Source organism: Glarea lozoyensis (assembly GCF_000409485.1).
Source record: "Glarea lozoyensis ATCC 20868 chromosome Unknown GLAREA14, whole genome shotgun sequence".
NCBI classification, from domain to species: Eukaryota; Fungi; Ascomycota; class Leotiomycetes; order Helotiales; family Helotiaceae; genus Glarea; species Glarea lozoyensis.
Window position 1 is genome coordinate 1,180,544 of NW_007360988.1, and position 13,544 is coordinate 1,194,087.

The following is a 13,544-nucleotide window of genomic DNA, read 5'->3' on the forward strand; positions in this document are numbered from 1 at the left end:
AATAATCTCCTCGTATGCCATCTCCGTATCATCCCGGCAACTTCTCTCATCCTCAGACCCTTCCAGCTCCACTCTCCAGATCCCCCACCAACCACAACCTTCCCAACTCTAAATCAACCCCGCGAGTTCGCTTAGCATGTCTTTAAACACCGACTTAGACGTCCCAACTCTCATACTCGAGCTCATCCGTTCGTGTAAAACTGCGGACGACTACAAGACTCGACATCGAGAGCTCTTGGCTGCTGCAGAGAATCCGGTTGGAATAGGTAAACTTGCGATCCAAGAATGTAGGAATGCGTTAGAAGCGAAAAAAGCGCTGGAAGGGCGAGTGAGGATGTTAGAGGCACGACTACGTCAATATGAGGGGGTAGATGGGAGTGTTGGGGATAATGTAGGGTCAGGATAGAATGGGCGATGGAATAGGGTATGGGTGAGGGTAATCACGGTGTGGGAGTAGAGGTAGAGAGGTTGAGTAGAACAACAGCCTTCTACGAGGTTTGCGAGTAGCCTTGTTTTACTCAATATTACACAAAATCCTCATAAACTGTAAATTCTACTTTGTGTATATATGTAGAACATTATTTTACTTCCTACTGTTTGTCTGTTTTCTATCATTTCAGAAATCCTAAGTACTTATAAACCTCTCACCACTCTTTCTTTAACACATCAACTACAATACTCGGTTGGAACAGGAAAATGGGATAGAAAATTAGAAGGGGGGTAGGAAAGGGGCTACAGATTAAGAGATTAGATGAATTAGGGGAGTCAAAGGGGGAGGTGTAAAGAAAATAATGCGTATGAAAGGACATTGAGAAGGCTTGAAAAAAGAGATTAATTTTAGGTAAAAGGATCAAAGAAGTGAAATAAGGGGAAAAGAATAGTGCAATCATAGATTGAGGTTGCTCGACCACCACAACAGCCAAATCCTCCAATTCCAAAATGTCTTCAACCGCCAACTTATCTGGCTCGGCCGCAACTAAAGCGGCCGAATTACACAGGATTATAGACAAGATAAAGGCAACCCATGATGCCTTCGTAGATCGTGCCAAAGAACTGGTTCGAAATTTTGCATCTGCGCAAGAAGAGATCCGTCATTTGAAGCAACAAGTGAGGGCGTTGGAAGCGATACTAGCGGAGTGTACTTTTCCTGGGAGGGAATTGGGGAGAGGGAGAGAAGGATGGTGTTAGGAGGATTTTAGATTGAGTGGATGTTGCTTGGAGAGAGAAATAGTGATAACAAAGGGGCTTGCTCATAATAATGGTGTTGTTAAATTCAAATCATGTCATATTTGACGAACTTTATGTCACTTAACAACAGTCGTTACGGAGAAAAGAGTGCCAGCATCTACAAACACCATCTCCCTCTCTGATTACCATATAAACACCACCATGTTTCCCTATCCCTAGCAATCCAATCACTCCTTCATACCTCATTCCCAAACATTTTCCTCCCATCAACTACGCCACACACTCAAACATGTCATCGTCCGGAGGATCCTTGACTCCCACACCTTCAAATCCCTATCCTCAACTAACCGCACTTATCAATGCACCCACCACCCCAGCAAAACTAACAGCTCTGGAACACTATATCCATGCTTGTACGAAGGAGCTGGCGAGAATCGCGTATGAAAGGATGGCGCAGAATGAAGAGTCAAGAGAAAGAGGGAGGACGTTGGAGACGCGCATAGGGAGGAGTCTTCGTTTGGGGCCGGGGTGGTTGATGATCCGATGGATTTTTTAAGGAGACAGCTGGAGGAGATGAAGGGACCAGTTGGAGCTTAAGAGTAGCGATAAGGAGGTGCAAAAGTGTTCTGTGTGGACAATTACTTGTGGAGTTTGCGAATGTCGTAGAGGAAAACTAAAGAGCTAAAGAATATAGGAAGATGATGGTATTAGTAATGGACAGGTTTGCATGTAAAATTAGATGTTACTCGTAAGTGATAATGGAATGCTTTTTTGATAAATCCCATCTTCTCATGTCATTGTACTGATGAGTAATTGTAAAACCACTAACAAACAAGAAGGCCAGGTTTCGATGACCTATAAACACTCCTCTACTTCCGTCTCCTTGTCTAACTACCTTCACTTGCTCTTAAGACGTCGGAAATCGCGGTAAAGAGTTCTAAAATTCCAACATATCTCAAGAACACAGCTACTTACCCAATTATGTCCCCCAGCTCAAACCTCACCTCACCCTCTCCCCCAAAATTACCACCTCAAAAAAGCCAAAATACATCCCCATACCCCTCCTCCCCCTCACCCTTTCAAAACACCCAAAACACCACTCCCTATTCACCACCCCTCCCACCCCTACCCGACCTATTTGCCGCTCCCACTTCCCCCGAAAAACTGCAAGATCTTCAAAAATACATCACCCTTTGTACGGAGGAGCTTACTCAATTAAGCGCGAATGCTTTAGCGGAAGTTGATAGGTTGACGTTAGAGCGACTGGCTGAGAAGAGTCGGGAGTTGAATGAACGGTTGGGGGAGTTGGAGGGGTATAGGGGGAGATAGTAAGCAATTGGACTATAAAGTGAGGACCTCGATGCTGTGGAATGTAAGAGGGAATGAGAGAAAGAAGTAAAAGGTGGGAAAAAGTGATAGTCAGATTAGCGAGTCGGTTAGAAGGGTGATTGTGAATTTTAGGTAGTAGTCACTTATAATATGACTAAGTGGTTTGGTAAAATCATTCTGGTTTTGACTTGCTAACGCTGTAATTATGAGATGCGAGGGTTTGAGAAGAGTTTTTGTTTCTTGCTCATTAATACTGTAATGATAAGAACAATTAGTTTTGAGTAATTTTCTACACGTGTCAGTATGTAGATATCCTGACTAAAAGAATCTGAAAATACTAGTGACTATATCACTAAATTCCCTTTTCATTATCCTATAAATTCTACTCTTCTACCCTACTATCTCCTATTCGCTCCTTCAACCCCCTACTTCCTACACACATTGTCACTGAACGCTGAAAAATGCCACCTACTGTAACAACAAAAGAAGAGATCGCAAAACTCAAAAGCGATTTAAAGACTTTTACAGAGCTATTTGACGTATTGTCTAAGACGTGTTTGGCTAATGAGGAGGATGCCGTGGATATTTGTGAGGCGTTTAATGGAGTGAGGGAGCGGCTGGGGGAGAAGATTAGGAAGTTGGAGGAGGAGATAGCGGAGGGGAAGGGGAAGGGAAAGAGATAGGAGGGGGATGAGGGGAGGATAATTATAATTGCCTTTAGTGCTTGTTATTAGTGTTGACTTGTTGAATGGCTTGAGTGGGGTTGGGTTAAGCTGGAGAATAATCGAGTTTAGCGAAGTTGACTTGGATGATGTAAAGTCTACAAACTCACGTCAACTCGATGTGCTTTTGAGAATTAACTTAACTTGCGATTGAGTTAGAAATGAAAAATTCTGAGTGAGTCAAGTAAACTGTGATTAGCTACTTTTATAGTGATAAGTTGAATGTAGCTAGCAAGCACCAAATCAGCCATCCTTTGTGGTGAGTATAACAAGCTGGGGATTTCGTACAAATATGACTACCCAACAATTAAAGTATTCGTATCTTTCCTAAACGGTGGTGACTCCGGTCGTCTTTGAAATTAAGATTTTTGTACAAAATCACAATAGACGCTTTAGTTCCTATGCCGAAATCGGAAGAGTCAGATGGCAGAGATAAAGGGAGTCTATTTCGATTGCCACGAACAAAGGGATGTGAATCACGATATGTGGTGGCACGAATGAGGCTGATATGGAAGCTTTCTACAGAAATAGAACAAAGCAACTCCAACCATGATGAAGATAATTTTAGACAACTCGTTTCTCTGGCGTTTATTCCGTTTGTTTGGAAACAAAGAAACATAAACACGTCGCACCAATCACCGTCCCCAAAATCCGTTTAAGCTTGTCCCATAGACGCGGACGCGCCATGTGGCAAGCCGACCAGCGATTTGCGAAACAGAGTGGGGAGCCGAGCCAATGAGCTCCGCTTTACCCGGCCAATCCTGTGCGTTGATGTCATGCTTGGCGCACCCCTTATCCATGTCTCCACCACATCTGCATTTCCTCTCTGAACCTGGCAAAACCACAAAGAAGCGACGAAAGATACTTGGAGGCGCACGTCGGAGACCAAACGAACTCTTGATTTTGCGATTGAAACGAAACGGGCAACCAGGGGCAATTCAGGAGAATCGACGAATCACGGTTATTTTTCATTCACACACAGCGTATTTTTCCATACAGGCTAGTCCTGCGCTTTTTCACGATCCATTCGTACTCGTTTCCCTGCATCGCATCCCGACCGGATTGGGCTTGCAGATTGTCCATCCCCAAACCAAGAAATCGTGATTCATTTCCAGCTGCCCACCCGTGCAAGTATTTCCATCCACATCACCGCAACAAAAACACAACACCACCTGCCTCGTGCATTGCAAACCGGGAAAGCCACAATCAGATCAGAACCAAGATCTTGCCCCGTTCACGACCGAACGCACTTTCCTTGCTTCATGTCGGATACACCACTAGCACGCACATGAGGGTTTCTGCTTTCCTTTCCTTTCCTTTCGTTACCTTTAGATCGCATCGCATATAGACATTCTTTGGTTCGAGCATCTTTATCGTTATCATGTCGTCGACGACCACAGGCGCAGCGACGGCGACCTCCTCGTCGGCCGGGGCCAACAGCTCGGTCCCTGGAGGCGCTGGTACCGCGCAGAATTCGCAGGGCATCAGTCTGCTCACGTTCGTCACGGCGTTGGTGACTTCGTTGGTTATTTTTGGAATTCAAATGCTGGCGTTTATTCTGTTGAGGAATAAAATTGCGCGGATCTTGTGAGTTTTCCAGTTCTGACTTGGCGGCGATGTGGTGCCCCTCATTGATCATCTACCATCATTCAAACCTCTTCTAGCACGCAAATAGCTCAAGGTGATTCATTGCTAACTTACTTACCAGCAAACCGAAAACCTATCTGGTCCCCGAAAAAGAGCGAACTGAACCACCCCCACGAACGCCTTGGGGCTGGTTGGTGGCCATCTTCCAATTCAGAGATCGTGAAGTGATCAAGAAGTGCGGTCTCGATGCGTACTTCTTCCTGCGATACCTGCAAACACTGCTCTTTATCTTCGTTCCTATCGGAGTTGTGGTCCTCCCGATTCTCCTCCCACTAAACTACAATGGCGGTCGAGGTGGCTCATACGCTCTCGAATTCGGAAACAGCTCGCGGTCCAACGAGGCAAATGTAACGGGATTGGATCAGTTGGCTTGGGGAAATGTTCGACCAACACATACGAATCGATACTGGGCGCATCTTATTCTTGCATTGTTTGTTATCTGCTGGGTCTGCGGGGTGTTTTTCAACGAATTGCGAGTCTTTATCAAAATCCGACAAGACTACCTTACCTCGGCCGAACATCGATTGAGAGCTTCAGCCACGACCGTTCTAGTCAGCTCCATTCCCAAGAAGTGGTTGAGCGAGGAGGCTCTCAGAGGTCTCTACGACGTCTTCCCCGGTGGAATTCGTAACGTTTGGATCAATCGAGATTTCAGCGCTCTCCTGGAGAAAATCCATCGCCGAGATGAAATGTGTAAAGTTTTGGAGGGCGCACAAACGGAACTCATCCGAAAGGCAAAGAAGGCTCAGAAGAAGATGATGGAGAAAGAGGAAAAGGCAAACGCTAACAAGGCGAAAACCAAGTCGGCTACCAAGGAAGATAGAGAAGAGAAGTTACGACGCGAAGATGAAGAGGGTCAGAGACTTGCCAGAAGTGGTGGTGGTGTAAGTGCTGGAGACCCGCATCAGGTTCCGCATACCATGGACGATGTTCTGGATGAGGTGGAAGACCATGAAAGAACCGACGAACACGTGCATGCCGGTCCTCATCATCGCAAAGGACTCTTCAAGCTACCCATTGTTGGAGGTGGTTTAGCCGCAGTTGGTCAAGGCATCGGCGCTGTTGGTCAGAATGTGGGTAAAGGATTCGGTGCGGTAGGGGATACTGTCATCGGTGGAACTCGCAACATTGGCAGAGATCTTGATAATACAGTCGAAACCACAAACGGCTTTATAGAGATTGATGCGAGATCATTACCCGATACTGATGCTTATGACCACTACGGAAGGTTCCGAGAACAGAATACCGGACGTCCATATGGTGCTGATGACGACAACGAGAAGAAGCGAGCATCGAACGATTCGTCACAAAGCGAGAGAAACCTGAACACTGTAAACAGTGGCATGAAGCTTCCAGGAAACGTAACTCGCCGACACAACTATGAACTTGAAGCTGATGGTGCGAGGGATGACCCTAATCAGCCCCATTGGTGGGAGTTATGGAAAGCACCAGGAGGTGGTTTCGCTTCGCCCATTCCTACCGGCTTTGAGGATGGTGATGAATTTCCTCTAAATCAAGTCGATGGAAAACCATCGACCGGCTCAAAACCAAGTGTTAGCGATGAGAAGGAGAAGGTCGGAATTTGGGGTAAATTCAAAGGCCTCTTTCCTTCTGGAGATAAAGTGGAGGAAATCGAGTATCCTCCTTCTCATAATGAAGATTATGACGAGGATGCCACGCCTGCGGAATGGAAAAAGTATCTAAAGGAAAAAGACCGGCCAAAGTACACCATTGCCAAGTTCAGCTGGACGCCATCATGGTTACCTGGAATTCCTGGGATCAACGAGAAAGTTGACACCATCAATTACTGCCGTGTTGAGCTGGCTCGATTGAACTTGGAGATTGAGATGGATCAAAAGTCGCCTGAGCGATTTCCTCTGATGACTTCCGCCTTTATCCAATTCAACCATCAAGCCGCTGCTCATATGGCTTGTCAATCAGTCAGTCATCACGTGCCTAAGAACATGGCACCGAGAACTGTCGAAATCGCGCCAAAAGACGTCATCTGGGAAAATATGGCAATCAAATGGTGGCAGGCATGGACTAGAACAGGTCTTGTCACTGCAATTGTCACTGGTATGGTCATCCTTTGGGCTTTTCCCGTTGCCTGGACTGCGACGCTTTCTCAACTATCCAACTTGGCTGATGAATATTCATGGCTCGCTTGGCTCAATAAGATTCCCGACAATATCCTCCAAGGTATTGCCGGTGTGTTGCCAGCTTTGACTTTGGCCATCTTGCTTGCTCTCGTACCTTTGATCCTGAACTTTCTTGCCCTCTTCCAAGGTGCACAGACAGGCTCGGAAAAGCAAGGTTCTGTACAAAAATACTATTTTGCATTTTTGTTCGTCCAAGTTTTCCTGGTTGTGTCCATTTCTGGAGGTATCACCTCTTTCCTGGCTGCCTCGACTGAGAATATCACTTCGGTTCCATCAACCCTTGCGGTACAACTTCCAAAGGCTGCCAACTACTTCTTCTCTTACATGATTCTACAAGCTCTATCGACTGCTTCGGGAACTCTTCTTCAAATTGGTACTCTTATTCTGTGGTTCATCTTCCCGAAACTATTCGACAACACCGCTCGACAAAAGTGGACTCGCAACACTACCCTGCCAACAATCACGTGGGGAACCTTCTTCCCTGTTTATACCAACTTCGCCTGCATTGCCATCATCTACAGCGTTGTTGCACCGCTCATTATCGTTTTCGCCATCATCACTTTCAGCTTACTTTATGTTGCACATCGATACAATATGGTATATGTGACTCGGTTTGAGCTTGATACTGGTGGGTTACTATATCCACGTGCTATCAACCAGACCTTTACTGGACTGTATATGATGGAAGTATGCATGGTTGGATTGTTCTTCTTGGTACGAGACGAAGACGGAAATGTCACTTGTACTCCACAGGCAATCATTATGATTGTTGTCATCTTCTTGACAATCCTCTACCAATACCTCTTGAACGATTCATTCGGTCCTCTCTTCCGCCATCTCCCAATCACCTTTGAGGACGAAGCAGAGATTCGCGACCGTGTTTTCGAGAAAGCACAAGCACGTCGTCTCGGATACGTCGATGATGACGAAGACATCGAGAGTGGACCAAAGGATACCGACGACATCGAAATGTCTCGTCTCAACGGTACCTCCAAATCCCGCTTCAACCCCCTAACCGTCGCCCAAGGCGCCGGCTCCTGGGCCAAGAAATCCGGCCGCAAACTCGCCGCTGCAACTTTCGACAACGAGAAGGACCACGAAACCCGTCGTCGCCGTCGCCACAGAGACACCGAAGCACAGAAGAAAATCGCAGACGCCCTCTACGGTGATCTCCACGACGAGATTGAGGATCTTGACGCCGACGAACGCAATGTGCTTATCCGCCGCGCGTTCATGCATGCCGCGCTCCGAGCCAGAAGACCAACGGTCTGGATCCCTCGAGATGATTTGGGGGTCTCGGATGATGAGATCAGACGCACGAGGGAGTTGGCGGGCAAGAATGTGTGGATCAGTAATGTGGGTGCGAGTTTGGATAGTAAATGTCGGGTGGTGTATGGGAGGAATCCACCGGATTGGAGTGAGATGGACATTATCAATCTTTAGATCAATCTTTGGGGTGTGAAAAGTGGGGTGGGGATTGTATGTAAATAGGAGAGGAGGAGAGGGGTCTTGTATATGAAAGAACTGGAAAGGGAAAGGGGCGATGAAGCATCAGCGAGCGAGCGATGGGCATTTTTTTGCATATACATACTTTTGGGCTTTGGTGGGGGTTTTTTTCTTGTACAGAACCGGATTAGGGGAATGGAGTTTTGGTGTTTTGGTTTGGTTGGTGTGTTTTTTAAATACCAAAGTCTATCGTAATAAGACTTTCTTTTTCGTATGAAATAGGCTTTTCATGATTTCGGGAAAGTAACGAGTCAAGTACTCTACTCTTGAGTAAGTAAGATTTTCCTTGGACTAGTGAGTCCGGACTGCACCGTTCGTTGTGGAAGTCCGAGGGTGAGTGTTTGTGTGTGTGTGTGTGTGAATCCGAGGTCGTGTATATATATATGTCAATTCAAGATCGTGTGTGTATGTGAATCCGAGGTCGTGTGTAACATATACAGATAGGTATTATCACCTAACACATTTCCCGTCCCCACCCCTCCCCCTCTTTTTCTTTTTTCTTAATCATTCCACACACACCATTTCCCTATTTACCATATCTGTGTATAGGGTTTGAGTGTTGTATAGATGGTTTGAATGTGGTATGGGATGGATCAGAGTAAGAGGAAGAGGTTAGTCCGAGTCGTATACAGTTATCACGAAATTCTTTTTTTTTTTCACGAGGGGAATGTGGATGTGATAGGATGGGATGGGATGTGATAATTCTGTTTGTTTGTAATTGTATTTCTGTGTTGGTTTTATATTGTATGTCGGGGATCTTGGATAGATAGATAGATTGTTATATGGGTGGGTGAATGGGAGGGGGGTTGGGAGGGGAGGTTAGGAGGGGATGAGAGGGTTGGGAGTAGGGAAGTAGGGAAGTAGGTAGGTGAGTGAGGAATAAGGAATAGTTGGGACCTGCTAGTATTTACAGACACTAGGGGGTGTGGGAGTTAGGGAGAGTGCATGGTTCTAGACTCCTAGTTGGGGTTTCTTGGTGAAAAGGTGTCTGTAAGTAAATAAATACTAACTCATACCAACTACTACTAACTATGACTACTATTTACACGACACTAGGCAGGGAACGTAGGGGTAGAGGAGGAGAAAATTACATGGTTCTAGACTCCTAGTTGGGTTTTCTTGGTGAGAAGGTAGTCTTTGCTTAGCCGTATATGCTATATTTTTAAATGACGCGAGATCTCTGTCAGCTTTCGTGTTCTGGACGTTTCTTAACCTTTGTTGAGTACGAGACTAGTTTTATGTATAATAATATATTCTCGACTTATTATATACTACATAACGGGTCTACGAGCCCCGTAGGAAACTCGTCACCACCTCAGCGAACTCCCCAGGTTTCTCAACCATAGGCAAATGTCCCGCTCCCTCAATGATCTCGTATCTCGCCCCCCCTTTCCCACCATAACTCACAGCCATCTCCCTCATCGTCCCCGGCAACACCCCGTCCTTCTCCCCCACCACAAAACAGCCCCTCACCCGTCCCCCCTCCATCTTCGCTTTCAAATCATACTCAAAAAGCGCATTCACGCTCTTCTTGAACCCCTCGAGGGAGTTAGTCGCGACCTGTTGTTTCACGTCCTCTAATCTGCCTACCAAGCCAGGATGAGAGTAGGACTCGGGGACGAACCAGCGACGTGTGGTTTTCTCGGCGAGGGTCTGGCCTACTATTGGGAGGCCCGAGGGGGAGATGGCGGCTTCGGATGAGGCGATGGCGATGCGTTCGCCCCAGGCTTTGGCGTTGCCGGGCGGTGAGGCGGCGGAGGTGTCGCAGGATATGAAATTCTCGAGTCGATCGGGGTGGGTGAGGGCGAGGTTGAGGGTTGTGCAGCCCCCGAGGGATACACCTATGACTGCTGCGGCCTTTGGAACGCGTAAAGCGTCGAGGAGGGCGATGATGTCGGCGGCGAGAACGTCGATTGTTATGGGTTGCGTGCCGCAGTCTGGGAAACGACCGCGTTTGAAGTAGCGCAGGACGCGGTATTTTTGGTTGGAGGGGATGGAGAAGAAGGATGTGAGGAAGGGGTCCCAGATTGTGGGGGTTGTGAGGATGGAGTTGGAGAGGACTATTAGGGGGGCGGAGGGGGAGGAGGAGCCGGTGAGGATGTAGGGGATGATGATGCCGTCGGGGGTGGTGATGTGGGATTCTATTGCGCCGGTGGGTAGGTCGGTGGGTGTTGTTGAGTGGATTTTAGTTAGGAAGGGAGATGTTGGGTCTGTTGATGTCCAGTCTGAGAGTTTAGGTGAGAGATGACGCGGTGCTGGGCCGAATGTATAATATAAATCATAAACCCTCCTCCTTTTATCCTTCACCACTTTCGTCATAATCTCCTGTGTCCATGGCGTCGAAGTCACAGCTTGGAATTCTGGTCCTCCCAATCCATTCTCCGGTGCATATTCATGCAGTGCGAGATATTCCTTTGGAGCTTTCGGATCAATCGAGGAAGTGACGAATCGTCGAGTTCGTAACCATCCAGGTACTTTGGATAACATGTCGATATGTTCCTCCTTATACCACCTATCCAATTGATCTGTCATCCCCTCGTTAACATCCAAAAACACCGCAACAATGACATTTCCCCGCCCCTCATTTTCTACAAGTTCCAACCTCTTGAATTCTTTCGATTCCCTACTCTCTATAAACTCATATAACTTCCGATCAACATGAATTTGTGCCATCGTATCCGCCTCTCGCTGAGTCTTGACTGGAGGCCCGCGAAGTCGCAAATACGTCTCTTTTGTCAACTCGGCCATATCTGTGATGTCGTATATAGCCATCCATTCCGGTTTCGATTGTGATGGTTTCTCCCCCTCCAAATCACTCGCGCGGTATCTGAAGCCATTCTCGCAGAAATCTAGGCGTAATCTTGTAGGACCGTGTTCATTGTTGTACCAATCGTGAAATTGTTCTTCTGGCAGCCCGGGTTTGGGCTGCATGGTCACGTAGAGAATGCCGGGTGTAGGTGCCATGATGGTGTTGTGGTGTTGAATTGGCAATGATGTGATTTCTCAGCCGATGGATATACCGTTTGAGGTTCAATATCGTCAGGTCGATTCGAATTGCAATGTTTAGATGAGAAACTAGAGAATTAATGAAAAGGGAAAATACTTAACCGTGATACTTCGTATACCCCCGAATAAACCACAGTGGGTCTTCTAGAAGTTACGGTAAACAAGGGCTCTGTGGCCAATAGTAAGTAGAGGATTTGACTTATCGTTACTATAAAAGGTAAAGCCGACTGTAATGCACGGATTCTCCACTGTGGTTTGTTCAGGGTTTGACGAAGTACAAACAGCTCGTCGGTCATCCATTGACCCCACTATCCTAAAATGGGTTGTCATGGTGGGGTACGGTCCGGACGGAGACGAAGTGCGGGGAGCTGGTCGGCAAGCTTGGGCGGGAAATGAATCTGCCCCTGGATGCCAAGCCTGATATCTTTAGATCGAGAAGCGACTTATTTTGAGTCTAATATTTCCCTCATGTTTGTAGGAATTAATATGAAATTATTTGGTTTCATTGGATCATTCAATTCTTATATCTAGTTTCAATCATACCAAATAGCATTCATACCAAATCCCGGCTCCTTGACATCACAATGAGCCACCCTACCCAGAAACTCATCTTTCCATCTATAAATCTCAATCCATCCTTCCTGATCATCCGTCAAAGCAAGGTATTCGTCACTCCACGGACATGGACTGACGGCATTTGAATGTCCTCCACTTGTTGGCGTAGGATTTAAGCAGATTTGTCTTTCGATTTGACCTGAAGGACCTAGAGCGAATGCAGCAATGTAGCCAGTCACCTTGAAGTCATTTGATCTTGAGGTTGCGAAGAGGTATTTGCCGCTTGAAGAGAGAGCGCAGACATCTGAACGGTACATTTTTCCATTGACGTTTGGGATTCCTGTCAGTGTTAGTGGATTAGCCGAGTTGGAAAGGGGCTAAGTACCTGGTGGGATGAGAGGGTATGCTTTATGTGTGAAAACGGGAAAGTGTGTGGACTCATCAATGACATATTCTGCAAGACGGTTTCCAGCTTCCATTAGAACATAGAGATATTTTCCTGATGGATGGATTGCAACCCAGCGAGGATGATCTTTGGGACCAGGAGCTTCAACACAATTTGCCAACGTCAGATGACCCGTTTCTGGATCTTTCTTGTGTGTCCATACTTTGTTTCCACGTAAATCCGCAGAGTAAAGATATGTCTCACTTTCATCGAATACCATGCCATGAATTCCAGTGATTGGCATATACTCATAGTTTTGAACACATTTTTCTAGCGCTCCGTGTTGATCAGTTGAGAAGATATTACCCCAACCCGCGTGATCATAGAACGGGTTTCCGTATACATGATACGGTGGCTTGTGTGCAGCCAGAACGAAGATTGCTCGAGTGTTTGTTTCTGGACTTGCTGCTAATGCTGTGAAGTTGTTACTAATAGTCAGGTGATATCATTAAAGAACTTACGAGAATGACCCATTGGATGTGATGCTTTGTGAATAATCTCCGTTGGACTTTTGACAGTGTAACTTGACCACTTCTTCATAGCTGCTCCATATATGGTATTCCGCTTATGCTACGCTCCATCAGCCTATGTTCTTGCAATCCTCAAGTCATTGCTCACATTAAAGGTCATCCATGAAATTGGTTCATCTTCAGGAATTGAAGTTCGCTTGATCATTTTCAAGGTCAATGCCTCATCATCAAATTCAAATGTGAATATGGCACCAGGCGGAGTCCACGTCCCAACCATCAAATGGTGAAGCATTTTGCGTCTTGGTAGAGGAGATAGCCTCTGCATTCAAGGTCCAGAGACAAATCCAAAATCCTCCTAGAGTAAGTCTCAAAAGTCTATACTTGACCAATGTCGGTAAAGACACCGGACTTTACGGCCGTATAGCTCTTTGCAGCGCAATGATTGTGCAATAGTCAGCTACTGAATTATGGCAAGCACGGTTAGCTGCCAGAGTCACCCGACTGATATCCAAAAACG

At 46.4% G+C, this 13,544-nt stretch overlaps 4 protein-coding genes across 4 annotated transcripts; 2 read left to right on the top strand and 2 right to left on the bottom strand.

Moving 5' to 3' along the window:
• Window positions 1–2,978: 2,978 nt before the first annotated feature.
• GLAREA_06981 (uncharacterized protein) lies at window positions 2,979–3,200 on the top strand (the record flags this gene model as incomplete). The annotated part of the gene is made up of 1 exon (XM_008080929.1): window positions 2,979–3,200. The coding sequence occupies one exon, from the start codon at window positions 2,979–2,981 to the stop codon at window positions 3,198–3,200; it is 222 nt and encodes a 73-aa protein (XP_008079120.1).
• A 1,420-nt stretch (window positions 3,201–4,620) lies between these two features.
• On the top strand, window positions 4,621–8,488 carry GLAREA_06982 (uncharacterized protein; the record flags this gene model as incomplete). The annotated part of the gene is made up of 2 exons (XM_008080930.1): window positions 4,621–4,826; window positions 4,948–8,488. The coding sequence occupies 2 exons, from the start codon at window positions 4,621–4,623 to the stop codon at window positions 8,486–8,488; spliced, it is 3,747 nt and encodes a 1,248-aa protein (XP_008079121.1).
• A 1,347-nt stretch (window positions 8,489–9,835) lies between these two features.
• On the bottom strand, window positions 9,836–11,515 carry GLAREA_06983 (alpha/beta-Hydrolase; the record flags this gene model as incomplete). The annotated part of the gene is made up of 1 exon (XM_008080931.1): window positions 9,836–11,515. The coding sequence occupies one exon, from the start codon at window positions 11,513–11,515 to the stop codon at window positions 9,836–9,838; it is 1,680 nt and encodes a 559-aa protein (XP_008079122.1).
• Window positions 11,516–12,090: 575 nt separating this feature from the next.
• On the bottom strand, window positions 12,091–13,319 carry GLAREA_06984 (3-carboxy-cis,cis-mucoante lactonizing enzyme; the record flags this gene model as incomplete). The annotated part of the gene is made up of 4 exons (XM_008080932.1): window positions 12,091–12,452; window positions 12,498–12,971; window positions 13,019–13,127; window positions 13,176–13,319. 4 exons carry the CDS (start codon window positions 13,317–13,319, stop codon window positions 12,091–12,093), a joined length of 1,089 nt encoding a protein of 362 aa, XP_008079123.1.
• Window positions 13,320–13,544: the final 225 nt, after the last annotated feature.